The 23,956-nt window shown below is 35.2% G+C and overlaps 1 protein-coding gene across 1 annotated transcript in view; it reads right to left on the bottom strand.

Moving 5' to 3' along the window:
- Nucleotides 1-15,649: 15,649 nt before the first annotated feature.
- Nucleotides 15,650-23,956, bottom strand: part of LOC145252451 (uncharacterized) — a 64,958-nt gene continuing 56,651 nt past the window's right edge. Inside the window, exons 5-6 of the mRNA XM_080111853.1 lie at nucleotides 22,785-23,005; nucleotides 15,650-18,066 (exon numbers count right to left, since the gene is read on the bottom strand). Of these exons, the coding sequence (XP_079967979.1) occupies nucleotides 17,636-18,066; nucleotides 22,785-23,005 (652 nt within the window). The 3' untranslated portion in view covers nucleotides 15,650-17,635. The remainder of the gene's footprint in view (nucleotides 18,067-22,784; nucleotides 23,006-23,956) is intronic.

The following is a 23,956-nucleotide window of genomic DNA, read 5'->3' as shown; positions in this document are numbered from 1 at the left end:
AACGAGTTTCTTAAAGGGGCTAACATAATTATTTACTATAATAATTATTAAATACAATATACACACACACACACACACACACACACACACACACACATATATATATATATATATATATATATATATATATATATATATATATATATATAGCGTTATAGACAAGGTTTATAAGATCAAGGAGTATTGCAGTTATTGAATAGGCCTTGTTAACCTAGATCTATATATAAAAAAGGTGAGCGATTAATAATTGGGAAATTATCAAGTTTACATAAGGGGGAACATAACAAAATCCAACTCTTTTTCATATACAATCGTTTCGGAAACGATATATATATATATATATTTTACACGGGCATCCCTACATTATCAAGGCCAATAGGCCACTCGAGGATCAGGGTTAAAGAATGTACTCAGCCGGAAATCAGGAAAACGGAAGACAATTCCACAGCCGTGCAGTTCTAAGAAAGAAGCTTTGTTCATGGAATCTATGTTTAGGTTTAGGCACAGATAAAGAGGGGGGGAATTATTGATAGTGTTTTCAGCTAGTCGAGTGCTTCTTGTGAAAGTTTGGCCAGGGGGGACCATAGACTGAAGCTCAGTCGAACACTTTCCATGAAAATAACGATATATCAGAGACAAACTCTTCTGTGAGATAGAGGTTGCAGCGAAGAGAAAAGGACATCTCCTACGAGGCTACGAAGTCTATTTTGAACTCTATCAAGGCAGGACAAGTCCTTTCTAGCAGCTCCTGCCGAGATGTGGCAACAGTATTCCATCCTTGGGCGTACCTTGATATCCTTTTATTTATTTGATATTTACAAATAAAAGCATCGGGAATTATTGAAAATATTTCGGATATCGTCTCCTCGCTAGCTTAAAAGGTGGGGTGGAGAAGAAAAGAAACCAATTTTTTAAACAAGCTTATCAAATTAAATTAATGTGAGATAATGTTTCCATGTTGGTGTTTTTTTTTTTTTTTTATCCAGCATTTTGGATTCATTCGGCATTTTAGATTTTAAAACAACGGCTGCAAATACTAACGATATCTTTTAGATTAAAAAAAAAATTTCTTTACCAATGAATGGTTTTTCACAAAAGCCACACGAAAACACTATCTCACAAAGATTCAACAACAATTAACTTCGATAAGCTTGTTTAAAAATTTTTGATGTCCCCCTCCCCCACCTTTTAAGCTGATCAGGAGACTATATGCGAAATATTTTACATATTTCTCGATGCATTTAATTTTTATTTTTATTTGCAAACTAGCGGGGTGGGGGGGGGCGACGTTGCCTGGGTGTTTTTAGGTGTGTGTATAGGGGGGGGGGTAACCTTGTTTAAATATTATAAAAGAAAAAACGATGTTAAAAAAATCGGGGAAACCAAAACTACAAAAACAGCGAAAGAAAATCGAAAAACAAAAATAAAATAAAATAAGCGAAAAGCAGAAAGAAAATAAGATAACAACGTTGATGATCACGTGTTTGGAGGTGTACATGTAGGGGGTAAACTAAAGAATAATAATGCCCGGATGTTTAGAGATGTAAAAAAAAGTTTTGGTAGGGAGGTAGGCTCGTACTCGAATCCTCGAGAATAAGGCGGAAAAAAGGTATAACACATCACCCCGACGCCAGAGAGACAAACAACTGAGAAGCGATAAATTAAATGTTTAAAAAAAACGGTGGTTTAAACTAACGTCAACATTTTCTAGGTCAAATATGACGTCATCGTCGTAGTAGAAGAGAAAATGAAGGAAAGATTTTTTTTTTTTTTTTTTTTTTGCTATTCCTCCCTGTACAAAACTGCCCAGTTGAGGGTGAAGGAATGAATGCTTTTTGCGAATTTCTCGGTATTTGTCGTCGGAAGGATCAAGCTTGAAAATGATACCGATCGAAAATCCGTCGCCTATGTCGAAAGTTTTTGCGAGACACACAAACACACACATTTTGACTTTTATATATATAGACTAGCGGGGAGTACCCGGCGTTTCCCGGGTGTTTGGAGATGTGTGTGTAGGGGGTAAAGAATAAGCGAAGTAAGAACCCTGTTTACACTTCTTAAAAAATCGGAAAAACAAAAACAAAAAAAAAAACAGCGAACGAACGTAAAACTTATTTTTAAAAATCGGAAAAACAAAAAGCAAAAAAAAAAGGGGGGGAAATGAACGTGTTCGGAAAAACAAAAACAAAAAACAAAACGAAAAAAAAACGGCATAAATAACCCTGTTTCAATATTAAAAGTTTAAAAATCGAAAAAAAAATATCCCATACCTCAGATCGAACTTGCAATCTTAAGTTAACGACGCTATTTAACCATTGTGCCATGAACGCGTGGGCGAATGTAGGTCAGTTTTTATAATATTTAAACGAATGCAAGGGACAACGTCTTTTGCGCATGTTGACGTATGCGTAGAAGGTATCTTGTCATGAAGGAACGATTTTTTCCACCCCTCCCGTAGTGTTTCTCGTTGAGGGTGAAGGAATGAATGTTTTGAACCAATTTTTCGATATTTGTCGTCGGAAGGTTCGAGCTTGAAAATCCGTCGCCCATGACGAAAGTTTTTGCGAGACATACAAACACACAAACACAAACACATTTTGCCTTATATATATATATATATATATATATATATATATATATATATATATATATATATATATATATATATATCGAATAAATAAAAGGATATCTTTTCCGAAACGATCGTACATAAAAAAAATTGGATTTTGTTATGTTCCCTCTATGTAAACTTGATAATTTCACAATTATTAACCCCTAATCCAAGTTGTAATATATTGCAGTAATCGATTTCTATATATATATATATATATATATATATATATATATATATATATATATATATATATATATATATATATTATTTGAGGGTAAACAGTTACATATGGCAACTACAAACAGCCATCTGTTTCAGTAAATGAAACTTCCTCAGGCGATCCTGAGCCCTCGACGCCACAAAGAAAAATGGGGGGAGGGGAAAGGGAAAACAACTATATTGAGAGGATTTTTTTAGGGTCAAAAGATGCTGCACCTTTACCGAAATGTCTCGAGGAGTATGTCGGAAGGCCTTAAAGTGCCATTTTTACCAGTCCCATTTTTACCATACCATTTTTGTCTAAATTCATGAATATATATATATATATATATATATATATATATATATATATATATTACACAGGCATCACCACTTTATCAAGGCCAAGAGGCCACTTGAGGATAAGGGTTAAAGAGTTACAGTTGAAATTGGACAATATAGTAATCATTAGTAATGAAAATTCCGTAAATTTGTTAACTTATATTGAACAGCTCATCAAGAACTTATTTACGCTAGACTTGAAGACAACCATATTGTAATCAGCTGGAAAGCAGGAAAACGGAAGACAATTCCACAGGCGTGCAGTTCTAAGAAAGAAGCTGTGTTCATGGAATCTACGTTTAGGTTTAGGCACAGATAAAGAGTGGGGGGAATTATTGATAGTGTTTTCAGCTAGGCGAGTGTTTCTTGTGAAAATTTGGCCAGGGGGGGACCATAGACTGAAGCTCATTCGAACACTTTCCATGAAAATAACGATACATCAGAGATAAACTCGCAACATCTCTTCTGTGAGATAGAGGTTGCAGGGAAGAGAAAAGGACATCTCCTACGAGGCTACGATATATATATATATATATATATATATATATATATATATATATATATATATATATATATATATATACTTTTATTATCTCCTACATATAATATTTTGACTGTAGAAATTCCCCTTTGGACCAAAGTACCGCAGGTCTGCAATAGCAGATGCCACAAACTAATTCATTATATCTAAGCTATTAGCCACTATCTTATGTCATTCCCGAACACAATTTTAGACACATTAAGTCGTTATAATAAACTGCCACATTGCATCCTATGAACAATACCATCGCAACATCTATAGAGGAAGAAGTCCCTATTTTTCTCTATAGATATTTATCCCACCCACTGCTACCAGTTGACACCTGGACCAATTCTATATTTTCTGACGATACTGTTATTACACCCATCGTAACTGGTTGTTAGATACCTACACATAGCATCATTTTTCCATTTCCCGATTCATAAATAATACATTCTTTCTCATAGTCCGACCATTTTGATTAGCTGCGACCTGACAATTCACATATTCCAGAATCTATGCTTTCAATACATAAACAAATGCTCCAGAAATTTTACAATATGGCGTCGCTCTCTACAGGAGCCAATAGTACTAAGTGATAAACAAAATGCAAACATATTAACCGCTCATAATCAGAAATTAATTACTGGTAACCTTACACTTAGCTATGCACAAAATATCTACACGTCACTATCCCCCCCTCCAAAAAAAAAAACAGCGCTGAAATAAAAAAACGTTTACGGGTACCTTTATTTATTTTTCGATTTTGGATTGGCTTGCTGATCCTTACAGGTTAGTATGCACGCACGATAAACAAATCTATTTCTCTTCGACTGAAAGCCCCCCCCCTATTTTTGTAATATTTGCAGATGGGTATGCTGACAACGAATATCAGGGTTAAATTTAAGGCAAATAATTTTACAGCCTCCTTCCCCTAAAAAAATGGGGTGTTTATTCTGAAAGCCGTTCTTAACATGGAGTGCCTATTCCGAAAGCCATTCTTAACTTGAGGAGGTTGTGGTTGTCTATTTCGAAGGCCATTTTTAATATGGGGAGGTTGGGGGTGTCTTTTCCAAAAGCAGTTCTTGATATAAGAAGGTAAGGGGTGTCTATTTCGAAAGCGGTTCTTAACATGGGGAGGTTGGGAGTGTCTATTCCAAAAGCCATTCTTAACTTGAGAAAGCTGATGTTGTCTATTTTTAAAGCCATTCTTAACATGAGAATGTTAAGGGTTTCTATTCCAAAAGCCATTCTTAACATGAGGAGGTTAGGGGTTGGCCACCAACAACAACCAGTTTAATTTTTTACGAGGGGAGGGGGTTATGCTTCCACGCTGGTTAATGAATCCTTCTAATATATATATATATATATATATATATATATATATATATATATATATATATATATATATATATATATATATATATATATATATATATTTCATACGAGTATGAATGTACAAAATGTATATTATATATATTTTCATATTTCATAAGAGTAAAAGATGACAAGCAGAAATCAGAAGCTCACAGTATTAATGCTGGAATCCCTCAGGGGTTCATCTTGGGCCCAACTCTCTTTCTGATCTATATCAATGATCTCCCAAATCACATCCTAAGATTATTCGTAGATATTTATGCTGACGACATTACCATCTATGGCAACACTTCAAAGGCTATAAACGACCAAGTTCTCTCTGATTCTTTCTCCTCTGATCTTGATCACATGGTACAATGGGGAAAGAGGTGGCTGGTTAATTTTAAAACTTAGCTTCTATCTTTCCATCATCAATACTCTAATCCCCGTCTGGCATCACTTGAAATGAATGACTCTCGTTTTGGGGAGACTCCATGTTTTGACAAGCTTCTGGGTGGGACTTTTACTTCTGGTCTGAGATGGAACACCTACATCAAATCTGTTGCCAAGGCTGATGGAAAAATGGTGGGATCGTTCTACCACTCCAGAACTCTACCTGTATAATATAGCCTTTTATATCTAATATATAAAAGGCCATATGTCTGTCTGTCTGTCTCCATATTTTCAAACTCTATCTCCTCTGGAACTAAAAGTTGCAGAGCAGTGCTAGGGGCGTCAAATTGATTGGCTGTTCTATGGACCGTTCTTTTGTCGGCCTTTAACCGGTTAAAATAGTTTTTAAGGGGTTGAAAAACTGGTCAAAATTGAAAAAAAAAAAATATTATACATTTTGTACATTCATTTTGGTTTATTTTTAATTTTTAATTAGTTCATGCATGTCACCTCAGTACAGTGGTAACGTCACCAACTTTGAATGCTACAGTTTTGCTTTCTGTTTCGATTCTAGCTGATGGCACCCAAATACTTTTTTTTTTACTTTTGAAATCACGACTCTATAATAATATATACAAAATCGGGACAAATTAAAATATCATATTTAAGCGTATTTTATGGTCGGGCAAAGCCACTCCAGCCCACCGCTAGTATTAGATATATTTCTTTATCTTTTCTTTTCGTACACGCAACAAATTTCCAATAACTGAATTATTCACGTTGCTACCTTCAAGTGCAGAGACATAACCACTAATCTACACCTGCAAATTCTCATTAACGCATCATCTCTCCTTCCATGGTTACTTGTTGAAAATTCCAAAATTATTTCCAATCCATCAACTCGGAACTTCTTACGGATAAGAGAAACGATCGGACAAAGATCATTATCTCTCCAATGTTGCCTGCGAAATTATATTATTTGCATTTATCAAAGTGCGACCAGTCAAAGAATAACAATGAAAAAAACTTTTCTGTGCTTATTTTTTATCAGACCGAAATTCGAAAATCGAAACATTGAATTCTAAGTAAAACCAATGCTGTCTACTTGACATGTCGCAATAATGAACATATCCAAAAATTACAGAAAACGATAAGGTAGAAAATTAATTATCAATGAAAATAATTTAAAAAAAAAAAATAGCTAAAATTGAAAGCCAGGGAAGTATTTTCCGTGATATAAATGTTGATTGAATTTGAATTTTAAAATGAAACACGCATATGATACGTTGGAAAGCCGAATTACAATGCAGTTATGAAATAAACAAGTATTTACTTGTTTAGAATTTATATTTCGGACTTAGACTCCTTCGTCAGAATTTTATATATTTTTTTTCTTTTTCCCCTCGCTATGACGTTAATTGAAGAAAAAAAAGTTAATAAAGAATCCGCATGCTGTTATCTGTGGAGTTGTTTTTGAAATGCCGGAAGTCTGACTTCAAACGCATTCTTCCACCATTTCAAAAACAACGCCACAAACATTCAAGTTTTCCAAGGTGTTGAGGAGCATTTCTCCTTAAGACAACGTCTAAACAGCTTTGTAAATATAGGAGCTAGTTCCAGTTGAAGCTTTTTGAGCACTCTGATTGGAATACTATCAGGGCAGTTGTTTTACTGGAATCTAGATTTTTGGTAAGTTTGGCAATGCCTGATGCCTCCATTCAATCTCAAAAGACAAAGGATACCCCTTAGGGGCAGTAGCGCGTGTAATTGTGAGGCAAGGGTTGCACAATCCCTAACCGCACCTCTTGTGAATCGGCACTGTTTGAGTCCAGTGGCAAGGAAAAGTCCAGGACGACTGGAAACAATGCCGAGATAAGCGGAGAGCACATACAGCACCTGGAAGTCCCAAATGGTCACCCATTTAGTACTGACCAGGTTCAACGTTGCTTAACTTTGGTGATCCAGCAGGAACCGGTGTCAACATGATTATGCCGTACAATACTGCACACAGATATATTGATGTCACACAGCGTGTTTTCAGTCACAGGAGGAAATACAAGAAGGTAGGCAGCTCTAATCACAAAGGGTGGAATTTGCTGCAAAGTTCTTAAAGAGTTTGGCTTTGTCAGATGCTGACGAAATTACCCCAAGTCTATTGATGGTTGGGATAGAGAGCATCCATCTATTCAGGACCTTCTTTGTTATTTGCCAAAACTCGTGGGAACCAAGCAGCTGTTCTGCTACTTTGAACTTGAAGAATTGAGTTTATAATTTCTTGCTTTCTTTAAAGAATGGTATAATCGATACAAGTAATGGTAAACCTTTTGACATCAGACAAACAGATACCAAATCTCCATTACTAACGAATATATGGAGTAGTGTTGGGACGATTAATTGGAATTGGAATCACGAATCACAAAAATCAACAAATTTGGGGGTATCGGAATCGAAAAAATTGGCGCCAATTTTCCGATGTCAAAACACTTCTTTTAATTGTCTTTTTTTTTATTTAATTTTGTTTAAAGCAAAATCTTCTATTACTGATAACATTGATAAAATAATAAATATTTATTGGTTTTAAAATGCCAGTAAAGCTAACATCTATAGATCATCCCCCATGCGTGTAATTTTATGTTTCGGAAAATATCTGCATATTTAACGTGTTTTTACAGAAATCGGGGAAAATAACAATTTTATAGCTTAATATTTCGAGATTTATAAAGAATTAGAATCGGAAATTGTATCAGAATCGGGAATTTAGTACAGAATCTGTAATTGTATCGGAATCAGGAAAAATATTAGAATCGTCCCATCACTAATATAGACTTACAGTACTACAATTAATAGAAATAATAGTATAGTTTTGGCTTCAGACAGACAGATACAAATGTCCATTAGTAATAGAAAGCACTTGTAAGAGCTGCAATTCTTTATACTAAAATTATAATGTATTCCAGCAGATAAGTGTTTCAACTCGTGTGAGATAATTTGGGATTATGTGTAAGTCTTGCTCTATATTTTCCTCTTGTAGAAACTGGCCTCTTCTGATTGGATAATAATGAAGGCCTGTCAACCAATCAAAATAGATGACAAAATAGCGGTCAACTTTGTTCAGTTGAGATGACGCTAATTAAAAATGGATTAATTAACAATTATGAAAGGATTTAGAGATTGTCTCGCTTCAATGCACAAACGTGTCAGCTCTCATAACTGTTATTGTAATTTCAAGATCTTACAATTTGCTGAGCTAATGTATTCAGAGTTATGTCCCTTGAACTATTTTTAAGTTATATCCCTGTATATACTTAGAAAACGTTACTCTTCAAAATATTACTCCTTGGTATTGGTAATCTTCTTTGTTTTCAATACGATTGACCCTCAGCCATTGTCTTTTAGTATCTTGTTGGGAGGAATAATCCCTTTGTCAGAAACTGTGCTCATAGAATGTGAGAACTAATGGATAAAATAAACGCTGGCTTATTCTCCTTCACTTCTGACCTTGTACCACATCTTACTTCAGTCAGAGGGACATGAATACTTAGAGACATGTGACCTTGAATAAGAGGTGTCCATTTCTACAGAGAAACGGTTTAGGTTTGCTCTGAAAAATTTCAGGAGGTTACAGACTCTTACAAATTCCTGATGAACCGCCCCCCCTTAAATAAGACACTTTATCAAATCTCCAATACAAACGTACCGTACACGCAATAACCCTTATCATCGAGTGGCTTCCGGGCCTTGATAAGTGATGTAAAAAAAAAAAAAAAAAAAAAAACTAAAGAAAGCCAGAGAGTAGAACGACTGAAATGTTATAAAAATGGCAGCAGTCAAAACGAGGGAAACACTCCGAAATATAAAAACAATGTAAAGCTTGTGTCTTTCAATCGTAGGTGTGTCCCTTTTCTTCCTAAGATTCTCGTGGATGGCTTTGTTGTTGAGGAAAAATAAACTTTTAAATTTTTTAATCTTTCTTACCAAATCTTTCTCGGTCCATTGCTCTTTCTGCTTCCTTTAAAGTCAGTTCTCTCAATCGTCCTAGACACTTTATCACACGAGAATATTCTTGACAAATCTACTATCAAATGTGAGGGATGCTCTTTTCTCTTCCCTACAACCTCTCTTCCACAGAAGGGACGTTGCGAGCCTATTGTTGTTTTATTATTCCCATGGGAAGTGCTCGTCTGAGCTCTAATCTCTTGTCCCTCCTCGCCAATCTTTCACGAAAAACACCTGTCTAGCTGAAACCACTGGCAATAATTTTCCCCACTCTTTATCTGTGCCTAGATCAAAACGTAGATTCCATGAACAAAGCTTCTTTCTTAGAAGTGCACGACTGTGGAATTCTCTTCCATTTGCCTGTTTCCCACCTGACTACAACTTGGATGTCTTCAAGTCCAACATAAACAAATTCCTGATGAACCACCCCCTTAAGTAAGACACTTTATCAGATCTCCATTACTAGCGATTACTACGATATTATCCCATTGATTACTGTACACGCGATAACCCTTATCCCCGAGTGGCCTCCGGGCCTTGATAAGTGGTGACTTCCATGTAAAAAAAAAAAAAATATGTATTTTGTCATATTTGGCTGGTGAATCTCTGTGCCATTTGGGGTTTCTTGATAAGATACTAAAGTTATGTGTAATTTGATTGGTCCCCACTCTTTCTTCTTCAACCTCTCTCTCACAGACGTGATGTTGCTAGTCTCAGTCTTTTCTATAAACACTATTATGACATGTCTTCTTCAGAATCGTCTGATCTATTCCCTGCTTCCTTTGTTACAGCTCATTTAACTCGTTGGTCTAGTGGTCTCCACCAATTCACTGTTTTGATGCCTCATTGTAATACAGTTTCTTATTCCAGTAACTTGTTTCCAAGAAGCACAGCTTTTTGTGGAACTCTTTTCCTGCTCATTGTTTTCCTCCTATCTAAAGCATTTTTTTTTTCCAAACTAAAATCAATAGGCATCTTTTCTCATTTCAATAATCATCTTTTGTTCTTATTAGCTCCTTACATCACGTGGCTTCACGCCTTGTCTGGAGCGATTTCCATGAAAAAAAAAAATAGATTTTTAATGTAATCAAATTTTTTTTTTGGGGGGGGGAATGTAATATAGTTAACAATGAAAATACGGAGTTATAAACAAATATACAACCAATAACTGTTACCAAACGCAATAAAATTTACTTATAAAAAGTTTTAAGTGTGGATATTGATTGTAAGAGTTATTATCTTTGAATTTGTATCGTTTTTTTTTTGTTTTGTTTTTTTTTTCAATTTTGTTAGAATTGTTTAAGATGATTAAAATGGCGTCCCCACATATCGAAAGTTGATTTAGATTTCTGGAACCGATTTGAGCTTTCTGACCTTCTTGTACGCGAAGCATCTATTTTTAAATCTTGGAAATCATATCCCGTGGGATTTCTTTTTAAACACAATATTGCATGGATAGCAAATACGATTTGGAAGAAAGAAAAATAGAAACTCCAAACTATTTTAAGTGAAAAAAATATTCAGACACAAGTGGCTCCATTTTATTATTATTATTATTTTTTTTTTCCAGAAGAGAATTTTAAAATTAGCACTTTTGAATGGAAAGAAAACAAAAAGAAACATTCACCTACGGCAAGTTGAGTAGACAGATTTTTGCCTTTTTAAAATGAATGTTTGTTTTTTTTGTTTTTTTGAAGGTGACCTCATCACTCTGGGAGAAGCTTTGTCGGTCGGTCGTTCTATCTTCCTGCAATGCTTTCACTTTTAAATAGCTTGTCAGGTTGTGACGCTTTTAGTTTGAGACTAGCAAGGAGACCAGATGTTGCCCAGGATCGAATGATGATCAACATATGTTTCACGCTCCCATAGTTTTATTGTCATCAAAATCGGTGAAAACGCCTATTTTTCAATCAAATCAGTTGATTGCCTGCTCTAGTTGGGAACCCATCGCAGTGCACTGAGAGGAAACTTCACATGCCTCCTCTCAATCATTTAGTCCACAATACATGTTTGTCTAGATTGCACCGTAGAGAACCTATTGTTGATTTTATTAAATCATTTTTATGTATGTAATGGCTTGACTTAAAGTTAAAAATGAAAAAGACAAGTATCATGGATGAATTGTAGTTTAAACAAACATTTATTCCGAACTCGCCCCTGTCATATTAAAGAACTTACTGTTGATTTTCTATGTCGGACCTTTCGGCTTGTGTGGCAATAAAAATACTAAAATGCACTTGTGATTTTAGGCTGAATAAGGTGTTAACTTTAGTCAAAAATCACCTGTTCCTTCTTTCATCGGATTTTTTTTAGATTATCGATAATTATCGAAGACATTCCGATTCAAAACCTATCTAAGAACATTGCCAGATACATAAAGTACATTTGCGTGAAATTTCATAAAAATCGACTCAATTGTTTTGGAGTCCATAGGAAACCAACTCATACACAGACACACAAACAAAATTCTGTAGCATTCAAAGCTGGTGACGTTACACTTTACCAACGTGACACTCATATGAACTGATTAAAAATTAAAAATAAACTAAGATGAATGTACAAAATGTATAACGATTTTTTTCAATTTTGACCCATTTTTAAACCATTAAAAACTATTTTAATTGGATAAAGACCCATAAAAAAGTGGTCCATAGAAAACCCAATCAGTTGAGGCCCCTTAGCGCCGCTCTACGACTTAGTTTCAAAAGGAAGGGTTTGAAACTATGGAGACAGACAAACAAACAAACATTATATATATATATAGATAGATAGATAGATAGATATCATTTAAACTCATTAGCTGAACATTCACAGGCAACATGAATTGAGGTAAAAAATCGAAGATGAAAGTCCGGATTTGTGGGTAAGAAACATGGATACATTTTTTTATTTATTACTAGCGGGGCGTACCTGGCATTGCCCGGGTGTTTTAGAGGTGTGCATATTGGGCACGGGCAGGGGAGGGGAATCAAAACAAAAGAATAAGCGAAGTAAGAACCCTGTTTAAATATTTAAAAAACAACAATGTTAAAACTTCTTAAAAAAAAAAAAAATCGTTGCCGGGGTGTTTGTGTTAGGGTGAGGTGGGGGGGGGGTTAAAAAAAAAAGTTTTGGTAAGTAGTTAGGATCGAACCCGAAACCTTGAGGCGAAGGTGGAAAAGAAAACATGCAAAAAAAACCTGACACGTGACCCGCTCAGCCAACAAAGAGCAACTGAAACATGTTTGAATTTATTTAAGTATTAAAAACAATTGACACGTGTCCGCAATAAAAGTTAACACCGCTACTTCTATTTGACCTCATTAATGAGGTCAAATAGAAGTAGCGGTGTTAACTTTTGCTGCGGGGCAGCTTTTGGGCTTGTTTACCCAACTTTGGCTGGTTTTTTCCCCAAGATGTTGGGGAGGAGGGAAACCAGCTCCCTATTGTCAAGATTGAATAGCAATTGTCTGATATAAGGAGTTTGGCCCCACATTGATCAAAACTGATTGCTTCTGGACGTTTCCCGGTGCGATTGAATTAGTTTCACTTTTTATACAAAAAAGTTGAACGAACACAAGACGGGCTGAAATAGCAATAATTTTGTAAAAATCAACGTAAATAAATCTAGACACAACGCGCGTTCACAAATCGTACATATTATGATCTAGGGGCTATATACACACTTCTAAGCGATAGTCGGGGACCGTCGGCGAAAAAAACCTTTTCAAGACATACAAAAATGCGTGTGCGCATATTTGCCTTTTATATATATAGAGATTTTTTTTTTTTTTTTTTTAATGTACTTTACTATTTGGGGTTAAACCTCATCATGTCCCCTTCTTCCAAAAACAGAAAAACATTTTTTCTTTATTCTTTTTCTCCCCCCCCCCTCCAAAAAAAAAAAAGAAGCCACATTGCCACCTGGAATATAAGGATCTATTTGGGATCATATCTAACAAGAAACTGCGGGACAAGAAGTCAAGCAGCAAGATCTGTTAACAGTACATTTAAACTTCCACGTGTTAGTACAGGCAAGAAAACAGAGAGGGAATTCCAAAGACTAGCAGTTTGAGGTTAAGAAACCATTAGAGCAAAAGGCTTTCTGGCATCTAGGGACCTCAATAGTGAAAAGGTGAGATTTTGCTGATTGTCTGGCCAGTCTGAGGTGTCAATTGAAAATTAATTCAATATTTTATGTTTATCTAGGGGCTATATACACACTTCTAAGCGATATAAGGAATTATACACACTTCTAAGCGATGATAAGGAATTATACAAGTCCAATTTATAAAACTCACTATGTCTATTGGTCTTCATATTTTCAAACTATCTCTTCCAAAACTAAAAGATGCAAAGTGGCACTAGGGGCCTCAAATCATTGGATTTTTTTTATAGACCGTTCTTTTATCGGTCTTTAGCTGGTCAAAATAGTTTTTAACAGGTCAAAAATTGAAAAAAGATTGTTATACATTTTGTACATTCATCTTGGTTTAATTTTAATCAGTTCATATGCGTGTCACGTTGTTAGAGTAGTAATGTTATCAGCTTTGAATGCTACACTTTTGTTTTCGGTTTCGATTCTAGCTAATGGCACCCAAATTCTTTTTCTTTTACTTTTTAAATCATGACTAATAATATAGACGAGATCTGGACAAATTAAAATATCATATTTAAGCGTATTTTACCACAGGGTAAAAGCCGGGCGCCCTCTCCCCTCATAATTTATATTTAAACTTTTATAATTCTAAGGAAAAAAAGGTATAGACCCGAATTCCTCACTTTCACAGTCGTTTATTTCGGGGCGGGAGTGGGGTCTTTAAAACTTAATTGATTTCAAATTTCCACTGGCAAGCAATTTGGTAGAATTATGCATGCTTGATCATGCAATAAGCAATGCACTACGTAAAGAACTAGACAGAAAGAGGGATGATCTACGGTTGGCAGAATGCAATCGTGTTACGAGGTGCCTTCAATAAGTTCCAGATTTTTTATACAGGCATTTAAAATTGTCGAAGACTCTTGAAAATTTCGTATGTTATTGCTATACATCTTATGAGATGACTGACCAGTTTTTATGATTTCACGTTCAAACGAACAACTACAGCAAGAATAAGAATACATCCTACTAAAGCCTGATTGTCACAACTGGTGAATTTCAAAAATGCAAGCTGGACGTGAGGACACTTTAGAAGAATGATAGGCAATAAAATTATGTTTAAACTTGAAAGAAAAATGCACAGAAAACTATGGAATGTTTCAGATTGCTTTGGGACCATCTTGCATGAATCGAGCATCAGGTCTTGAATGATATAAAGGATTAAAGGAAAGAAGGGAGCTTGTGAGGGATGATGAGAGGTTTGAGGGGGAGGAGTAAGGAAGTTAGGAGACCAGAGTTGATTGGCCAAATAAAGAATTTCATGGATAAGTACCGTCGTATGTCTATTGAGACAATAAGTGGACAGTTTGGTGTCAGTGTGGGAACTGTACTCACAATTATTCGTGAGGAACTGAAGATGCAAAAGATGTGCATAAAGTTCGTGCCAAGGATGTTCCATACTTGTCACAGACTATTTAATTCTAAAAATCGTATAGACCCGAATTTGTCACTTTCACAGTCACTTATTTCTGAGTTTTTAAAATTCGATTCCAAATTTCCCCTGACAAACAATTTGGTAGAACTGTGCATGGTCGACCATACAATAAACAATGCATCACATAAAAAATAGATAGGAAAAAAAAAAGGATGTAGTCGTGTTATATAGCGAATTTTTATTGCATGGAGAGAAAGAGAAAGCAACTAGACGAGCAGTCAATGAAAACATACAACATCGGGAGATGACAGATCTAAGAAATAAGAAGCATTTGAAAAGTCAGTTTCACGTTTCAAATTCGGGTGAGAAGAAGAATTTATTAAAGAACTGAAAAGATCTCAAAGATAAACACAGTATTCTTAGCAAGGTAGAACGCGTCAGAAAAGCAAAATGATTAAGGATGGTTTATCGCAAAAATAAAAAAATAAAATGGTAACAACATGCTGCCCATCGTGGAATTGAAAGATTTTTTTATCCAAACACTGGAATCTGGCTTTAGGATCAATTGCATTTATAAACTGAACACGAGGCATAAAAAAATATATATTTTTTATTTAACAAATTTTGGACAATAATAAAATCTGTACATTCACCTTGATTTTCAATTTTATCATGAAAAAAAAAAGAAACAAAGATTTTACAAATAATACTGAGAACTAATAATGCACAAAATTTGATTTTCTTATTTTTGCAATCTGCTCTCAATTCTTGGATGATTTTCAAGAAGTGTTTTTTTAAAGCTTTAGAAACCTTGAGAAACAGGAGTAAACAAATACTTCAACAGGTTATCACAAAAAATGGAATTTGGTTTAAAAAATAAATAACGCAAGTTTTGGGTGTCAAAGATTTTTTTTGGTTGTTTGTTTGTTTTTAAACTTTTAATCTCATTCTTTGTTCGATAAGCAAACGTTGTATATACGCAAGGTAGATATAAAGACAAACAATATATTTCTTAGCTGAACAATTAGTTGTTTTGTTTTACGGCATATCAAACCTTTTCGGGTCATTTAATGCTAAATTCAGTAATTTTGGAAAGAAGTTTTATGCTTCAAGTTTTTTTTTATATCATCAAATATTTATTCATGGTGTTTAGTTTGGTTGTTTTGTATAGAAAAATTGTTTTTGCTTTACAGAGTTTTGCAAAGTGGAAAGGAAAAAAAAAAATAACAATGTTTGATACATTTTAGGTCAGGAAGCCAGTATCTTCAGACAGCCTGATCTGGTAGCACCAGGTGACAGCATCTGACAGGAGAGAAAAAAAAAAGAAGCTAATTGACACAGACACCCACCTGGCCGGAAGAATAAATATCTGGTGATTTGATGCAGAGACATCTACAAAATCTGCAGGCTGAAATACACTTGCCACTAAATAAATAATAAAGACACACACACACATACACATATATACCAAGCAGTTGTGAGAAGTCAAAAAGGATGGAGAAATTGAAGAGAGATAGTACCAGGCATCCACAAGAAGTGTACGTAGAGTACTGGAGCTTTGGAGGGGCTTATTGCCACTCAAATTTCACAGTTGTTGTCAGTAATAAATCAATGGTAAATGGCTATTGCCATAACGCAATAATGATTGTCAATGGTTATCAAAAGAAGCCGAGGATACTGGAAATTTAAGATTTGTTGTCACTCGGATTCCAGAGAACATCAGTGGTTATTGTCAATCAGCAATCACTGTTATGAATTGCAAAAAAAAAAAAAAAAAACTCCAAGTGAGTGAGTGAGTAAATGATAATGAATCAAGTGATAAATTACGGAGCCACTATGCAACCAGGGTTTGTTATATAAATTAAGGTATGAAAAAGTGGTAAGGAAATTTATATTACGAATAAGCATTACAAAAAGCAAGCTATGTCACTCTTCTACCTACCTGGACAAGGTTTTGGTTTTTTAACAGATTTGAAAGTGTGTTTTAAGTGTGGAATGCAAGTTGTGCTGAGCGCTAAAATTAAGACGAAAACAAACATGGCGCCATGATGCTCTTGCCTTTGGCTTTCCAAGAATAGGTCAAAAACTCAAAAATACTGACAGGATTCAATCGAATAAATATCACCATGACATTTAATGGGTAGATTTCTATCAGTATTTAAATTTTTTTTTTTTTTTACCAATTCTCGGGAATTCAAGAGCGTCATGGCGCCATGTTTGCTTTTTTTTTTTTTAATTTTAGCGCTCAGCACAACTTGCGTTTCACACTTAAAGCACATTTTAAAATCAGTTAAAACACTACAACTTTTCCAGGTAGGTAGAAGAGTAACTTATCTTGCCTTTGGTAACATTTATTTGCTATATATTCGTTATCATAACATTTGTTCTATTGTAAAACAAACCTTGAAACCCTATGCTTGCAAAACAGGATTCCATATAGAATTGGCGTGTCATTAATAGTTGGCAAAATTAGTTGGTCAGATCATAGCTGTATTATTTTTCCCTTCTTTGCATGGAACGATGCTTTACTTAAAGAAAAGAAAAAAATTCCCAAACAAATTGAAAACCAGAAAAGGTCATAGATTTGAAACTCGTGCTTGAATGAGATCAATAGTCGACCACGTTTTTGTTTTCGGAAATGTTAACAGCACTTTCCAAAATTACGGCAGTTCTTTGAGTAGTCTAAGTTTTCTAAACAAAGAATCAAAGACTACCATAAGAAGATTTGGGAGAGAAGTTAACAATTGGTTCCGTTATTCCTATTGGTAAACTCTTTGAAGAAGTTTCAGATGTCGAAGAATTTAGCGACAGCGTTATTTCTTTATCTTCATCGTTCGCTTCTTGTTCCACAGTGGATCTATGCAGTGGCGTGTACATCTCTTGTTTCGGCACAGCCGACTTGAAGAATCGCAAAATGTTGTTCAGAAATGGCAGAACTGTGAATTCGTAATAACGGCTCATTCTTGCACGTAAAGAATAGTCTGTTCTCGCTGTAAGTTCTGGATAAAAGTCAAAGTCTGCAACCTCAATGCGTCTTCGTTCTGGCTGCTTCCGGAAAATCATGTATGTCAACAAGGAGGACATCAAAACGCCCACAATCAGAATTACAACCAAAATTCCGGATCGGATGTTTACTGAAAAGGAAAACAAAACAAAAAATGATCAACGTTTCTGAATTTTTGAGATGAGGATCGATTATTTGAATTGTTCAGACTATTGTTCTCATCTTGAGTGTTGTTTTTACAATGTTTTGGCTATGTAACCTCTGACCTTCAAGGTTACAGAGTTCGACAAAATACAACCGAAGAAGATTGGAGGTGACATCGGCGAAAACGTTGTGAAACAAATACTCCAGATGAGAACAGCAGTCTGAATAATCCAAATAATCCCCCGCAAGATTTATTAGTCTAAAACTAAAGATGTTGATGTGTTATCTTGCTTGCTGGTCACGTGCACAGATTATCTGTACGTGAATTGTTTAGATGGTGGGAGGAAGGGCAAATTACGTAAATGAAATGCAAATGATAAGAGAAGTGGTGAGAGGAATGGATGAAGTAAATAAAAAAAAAATAGAGACAAATGGAAAAAGAGGAAAAGAGGGAGAGTGGAGAAGGGAAAAAGAGAAAGAAGGAGGAAATAGAAAGAGAGAGGGGGCATGAAAAGAGAGAGGGGGCATGAAAAGAGAGAGGGGAAGAAAGAGCTGGAAGTGAAAGAGAAAGGGGGGAGAAGGATGAAAAGAAAGGGAGAAGAGGAAAAAGAGAAAGGGAAAAGGGTTCAAAGAGAGAGAGAGAGATGGAAAGAGAGAGAGAGAGAGATGGAAAGAGAGAGAGAGAGAGATGGAAAGAGAGAGAGAGAGATGGAAAGAGAGAGAGAGAGATGGAAAGAGAGAGAGAGAGATGGAAAGAGAGAGAGAGAGATGGAAAGAGAGAGAGAGGTAGAAAGGGAGAGAGAGAGAGGTAGAAAGGGAGAGAGAGAGGTAGAAAGAGAGAGAGAGAGGTAGAGAGAGAGATAGAGAGAGAGGTAGAGAGAGAGGTAGAAAGAGAGAGAGAGAGAGGTAGAAAGAGAGAGAGAGAGAGGTAGAAAGGGAGAGAGAGAGAGGTAGAAAGGGAGAGAGAGAGAGGTAGAAAGGGAGAGAGAGAGAGGTAGAAAGAAAGAGAGAGAGAGGTAGAAAGAAAGAGAGAGAGAGGTAGAAAGAAAGAGAGAGAGAGGTAGAAAGAAAGAGAGAGAGAGGGGTAGAAAGAAAGAGAGAGAGGGGTAGAGAGAGAGGTAGAAAGAGAGAGAGAGGGGTAGAAAGAGAGAGAGAGGTAGAAAGAGAGAGAGAGGTAGAAAGAGAGAGAGAGGTAGAAAGAGAGAGAGAGGTAGAAAGAGAGAGAGAGGTAGAAAGAGAGAGAGAGGTAGAAAGAGAGAGAGAGGTAGAAAGAGAGAGAGAGGTAGAAAGAGAGAGAGAGAGGTAGAAAGGGAGAGAGAGAGGTAGAAAGAGAGAGAGAGAGGTAGAGAGAGAGGTAGAAAGAGAGAGAGAGAGAGATGGAAAGAGAGAGAGATGGAAAGAGAGAGAGATGGAAAGAGAGAGATGGAAAGAGAGAGAGAGATGGAAAGAGAGAGAGAGATGGAAAGAGAGAGAGAGATGGAAAGAGAGAGAGAGATGGAAAGAGAGAGAGAGATGGAAAGAGAGAGAGATGGAAAGAGAGAGAGATAGAGAGAGAGAGAGATAGAGAGAGAGATAGATATATATATATATAGAGAGAGAGAGAGAGAGATAGATAGAGAGAGAGATAGAAAGAGAGAGATAGAGAGAGAGAGAAAAAAAGGGAGAGAGAAAAAGAGAGAGAGAGAGAAAAAGAGAGAGAGAGAGAAAAAGAGAGAGAGAGAAAAAGAGAGAGAGAGAAAAAGAGAGAGAGAGAAAAAGAGAGAGAGAGAAAAAGAGAGAGAGAGAAAAAGAGAGAGAGAGAGAAAAAAGGGTCGTTCAAAGAGAGAGAGAGAGAAAAGAAGTGTTTGAAGAGAGAGAGAGAGAGAGAGAGAGAGAGAGGGAGGGTAAAAAGAGAGAGACGGATCATTTGAGAAAGAGATTGTAGAAAGAGATAGAGAATGAGTTTTAACATTATCACCAACTTATTTCTATGTAAATCATTTTCTGTAGAAACGAAAATAGTAAACAAATAGAAATGTTTAAAAAAATTTTTTTTTTTTTTTACACAAAATATAAAAAAACGTTGAAGTTATTTCACATTTCATTGTAAAATTTAAATTTATTCATGTTTCATCATTAAATTCAAACAAATTCAGTTTTTTTTAACAAAAATAAAAAATAATAAAAAAGTGCATTTATTTTTAGAAGAAATAAAAACTCATTGGATTTAGAATTTTATGTATTTTTAGTTAAGTAATAAATTGTTTTCTTAAAAATAAAAATTAAAAACATCTGATTCCGAAATCCAGGATTGAAACCAGGATCTTTAGATCCTCAGTCTGATGCGTTAACATCTGAGTTATGTTATGCTTGCCTATTTATCATAAAATTCCAACCAGTTAAAAAAATTCAAGGCTTCGTTATTGAAATAAGTGCAAACGAATTATTTGGAGGCAATTTTACCTCTATAATGCCCCCCCCCCTCCATGGAGGCAACCAGAGTTATCCCGGAAAATCCATTCTGGCAAAAATTTACTTTCACCATGACTAATGTTTGTGCAAAATTTTTATGAAGTCCAAGGTGTGGTTATTGAGAAAAGTGCGAACAAACAAATGAACAAACAAGAGTGAATTTTAGGTTGAATCCGCCTTTGTCGGGGGAGCAAAAGGGCATAATGCCACCTGGATGTGAAAGGTTATTATTTGGGATCATATCTAAACCTGTGGGGAGTTGATGTTTGCTCACAGAACATTTAAACTTCTTCAACAAGGAGAGAATTCCAAAGTCTAGCAGTCAGTGAGAGTAGGCGGTTTTCCAGCATCTAAGGACCTCAACAGTGAAAGGGTGGAATTTTGTTGCTTATCAGGTTAGTTGTGAACATATTCCATTAAAGCACTTGTAAAACAGATACAGGGATGCAACATTTTGGTGGTAGGAAAAAGATTGGAACTCAGCCGATAGTGCAGGACAGATTAGATTTGAGACTTTTTTGGAAACTTTCTTTTTACCACAAATAAATTGAAATTTAATTGGTTGTTATTGAGATTGGAATTAAGACGATATGAATATTTTTTATGATAGAATCGACGGATAATAGTAGAGTATTTTAAATCACGTTGATACACGGGTTCTTGTTAGATCTCTGAGGTTAAGCAATGTTGAGCCTGATCAGTACCAGATGGGTGACCAATTTGGAATTTCCAGGCCCTGTATATGGGAGGACATCGATACCTTCCTGCAAGAGTTGCAAAAACCTAACGTCGTCATCTCTTCTCGGAGATATAAATGCGATTGGGGACCGCTTGTGAATTTCATACCCTCATAGAACTTCCTCCTTTAGAGGAAGCTGGTTAAACCTGCATACAATTAGTGCCGTTTCCATTTTTCCATTTCATTTTAAATTTTGTCTGGTGAGGATATTGAAATGAAACGATAATGTTTGTAAAATCTGGGTCGGAAAATGTAATAAAATTTGGAAGAATTTGCATTTTAAAACTTTCGGTTATAAAACGTAAAATTACAAATACCACCTGGCAAACTGGCAAATCTCTATTTTCACCCTCTCTCTGCCTCTTCATCGTCCCTCTCTTTTCACTCTTTTTTTCATTGCTTTTCCTTCCTTTCTCAGATAGTACACAGTGGAATGATAAAATTGTCACTCTAGAAAAGACAACAAGATTCCATTTCCGTTTGATGAAAACCAGTCTTCTTTTTTTGTGTTGCAGACCATCTACTACTTCCGCCAGTGTTTGAGCTCCCAGTTCCGGACTCATATTGGAGGCGATGATTGAGGCTGAAGACGGCTACATTAAATAGATGTCAGCTCTACTACATAATCAAGTTACCTGAATTGACTTTTTTCAATAAAAGTTTTAAAACTGTAGTGTTTTTTTTTAGGGCAACAACTTTATCGTTCCACCGTGTATGTCTCATCTCTCCTGTGGTCTGGATGACTGTTGGGGCAACAAAGATGACCTGGCAACCAGTTTTCTCCAGATTTTCAGCCCTTTCCATTTTGGGATGTTGTCCTTCCACCTTTTCTTTTGTCTGCTCATTTCAACAGTGAAGGAGTGAGATTTTGCTGCTTGTCAGGTTAGTCAAGAGTATGTCTGGCGAAGAGGCACAAGTGAGTTCAGCAGAGGACACTACATTAAAATATTTAGAAAACAGTCACAGAGATGCAACACTGCAGTGATGGGACACGGTTTAGAGCTTGGCTGACTGTGCAGGACCTTTTAGATTTGAAATGATTTTTTTAGATTTGAAATTATTTTTTTTAGATTTGAAATGATTTTTTTAGATTTGAAATTATTTTTTTAGATTTGAAATTATTTTTTTAGATTTGAAATTATTTTTTTTAGATTTGAAATTATTTTTTTTAGATTTGAAATTATTTTTTTTAGATTTGAAATTATTTTTTTTAGATTTGAAATTATTTTTTTTAGATTTGAAATGATTTTTTTTACTCTAAGAGAGGCTAGTGGTACAGGTACCAGCTCATATGTAGCAACAATATTCCATGCATGGGTGAATGGTGGCTTTGTAAAGGTATGGGATAGTCTTTAGTATAAGTAATTTTCTAGCACGATAGAGGGAGCCCACTATCTTTTTAGCAGCCTTATGCTAATTATTAAACCCCTTGCCACGTTTATTTAAATTTATTTTGTTGGGATTGGGGGTAGTTCTGTGGGCTTTGGTGGTGGTGGGGTATTAGTGACTCTTACCTCTTGCAAAAACATTGAATTCGAAAGTAAGGACACTCTTGCTGACATCATTTGTCAAATTGCCAATCACTTTCTGTTTGCCGCTTTTGCTCCTGGTTTGAATGTAAAAATCTCTGCGGCTAACAAGATTGGCATAGGTGCTGTTGAAATCATAGAGACAATGCGGATCGACATATGGGGAATCCGAAGGTTCAACTAACCAGCAAAATGTAAATGGAGCACTAAAAAAAAAAATAAATAAAATAATAATAATAATAATAATTAAATGAAAAAATTTTCGATAAAAATTAACAAAGTTTATCAAAAACAAAATATAGAATTAACAAACAATTTATAAATCTTGTTATAATAAAGCAGAATTAATCAACGTTTGTTTCCCTAAGAATTTTTCAAAATGTGCAATTCATTAAATGAGAAGGCCATATATACAATTATTAGTTATGACAAGAGAATATTCTTTGCATTGTTTTGACTCTCGAGTATGTGTTAGACACAGTTAATCAATTGAGAACCACGTCAATATCTAAAAACATAAGATATTAACTGATATATACTCGAGAAAATAATAAAAAATAATGAAAAGAATATTCTCTTGTCATAGCCCTAGTAATTATCACTCACATAACTAAAGAGATAAATTGAAGAGTTTGTAGAATGCCTCCTTACACTAAAATGGTACCCATGTTGGGAAAACCAAAACTTTTTGAGTATCCTTAAAAATTGAACCTAGTTTCCAATGCCAAAAACGATTATTTTAATTTAAAAAAAAAAAAAAAAAAATTAAAAGAATCGTTATTGGCATTGGAAACTAGGTTCAATTTTTAATGATACCCTACTACTTAATGTCCTACTAGCGGGGAGGGGAGTGGCTTTACCCGGTCGTAAAATACGCTTAAATATGATATTTTAATTTGTCCAGATTTCATATATATTATTACAGAGTCATGATTTCAAAAGTTAAAAAAAAAAAAAAAGTATTTGGGTGCCATCAGCTAGAATCGAAACCGAAATCAAAACTGTAGCATTCAAAGCTGGTGACGTTACCACTGTACCAACGTAACATGCATATGAACTGATTAAAAATAAACTAAGATGAATGTAAAAAATGTATAATGATTTTTTCAATTTTGATCCCTTTTTGACCCCTTAAAAACTATTTTAATCGGCTAATG

This window comes from Euprymna scolopes, chromosome 29 (genome assembly GCF_053919585.1).
Source record: "Euprymna scolopes isolate OS-2025 chromosome 29, ASM5391958v1, whole genome shotgun sequence".
Lineage (NCBI taxonomy): Eukaryota > Metazoa > Mollusca > Cephalopoda > Sepiida > Sepiolidae > Euprymna > Euprymna scolopes.
The sequence above is the reverse complement of the archived record's forward strand: the minus strand, read 5'-3'. Positions and strand labels throughout refer to the sequence as shown.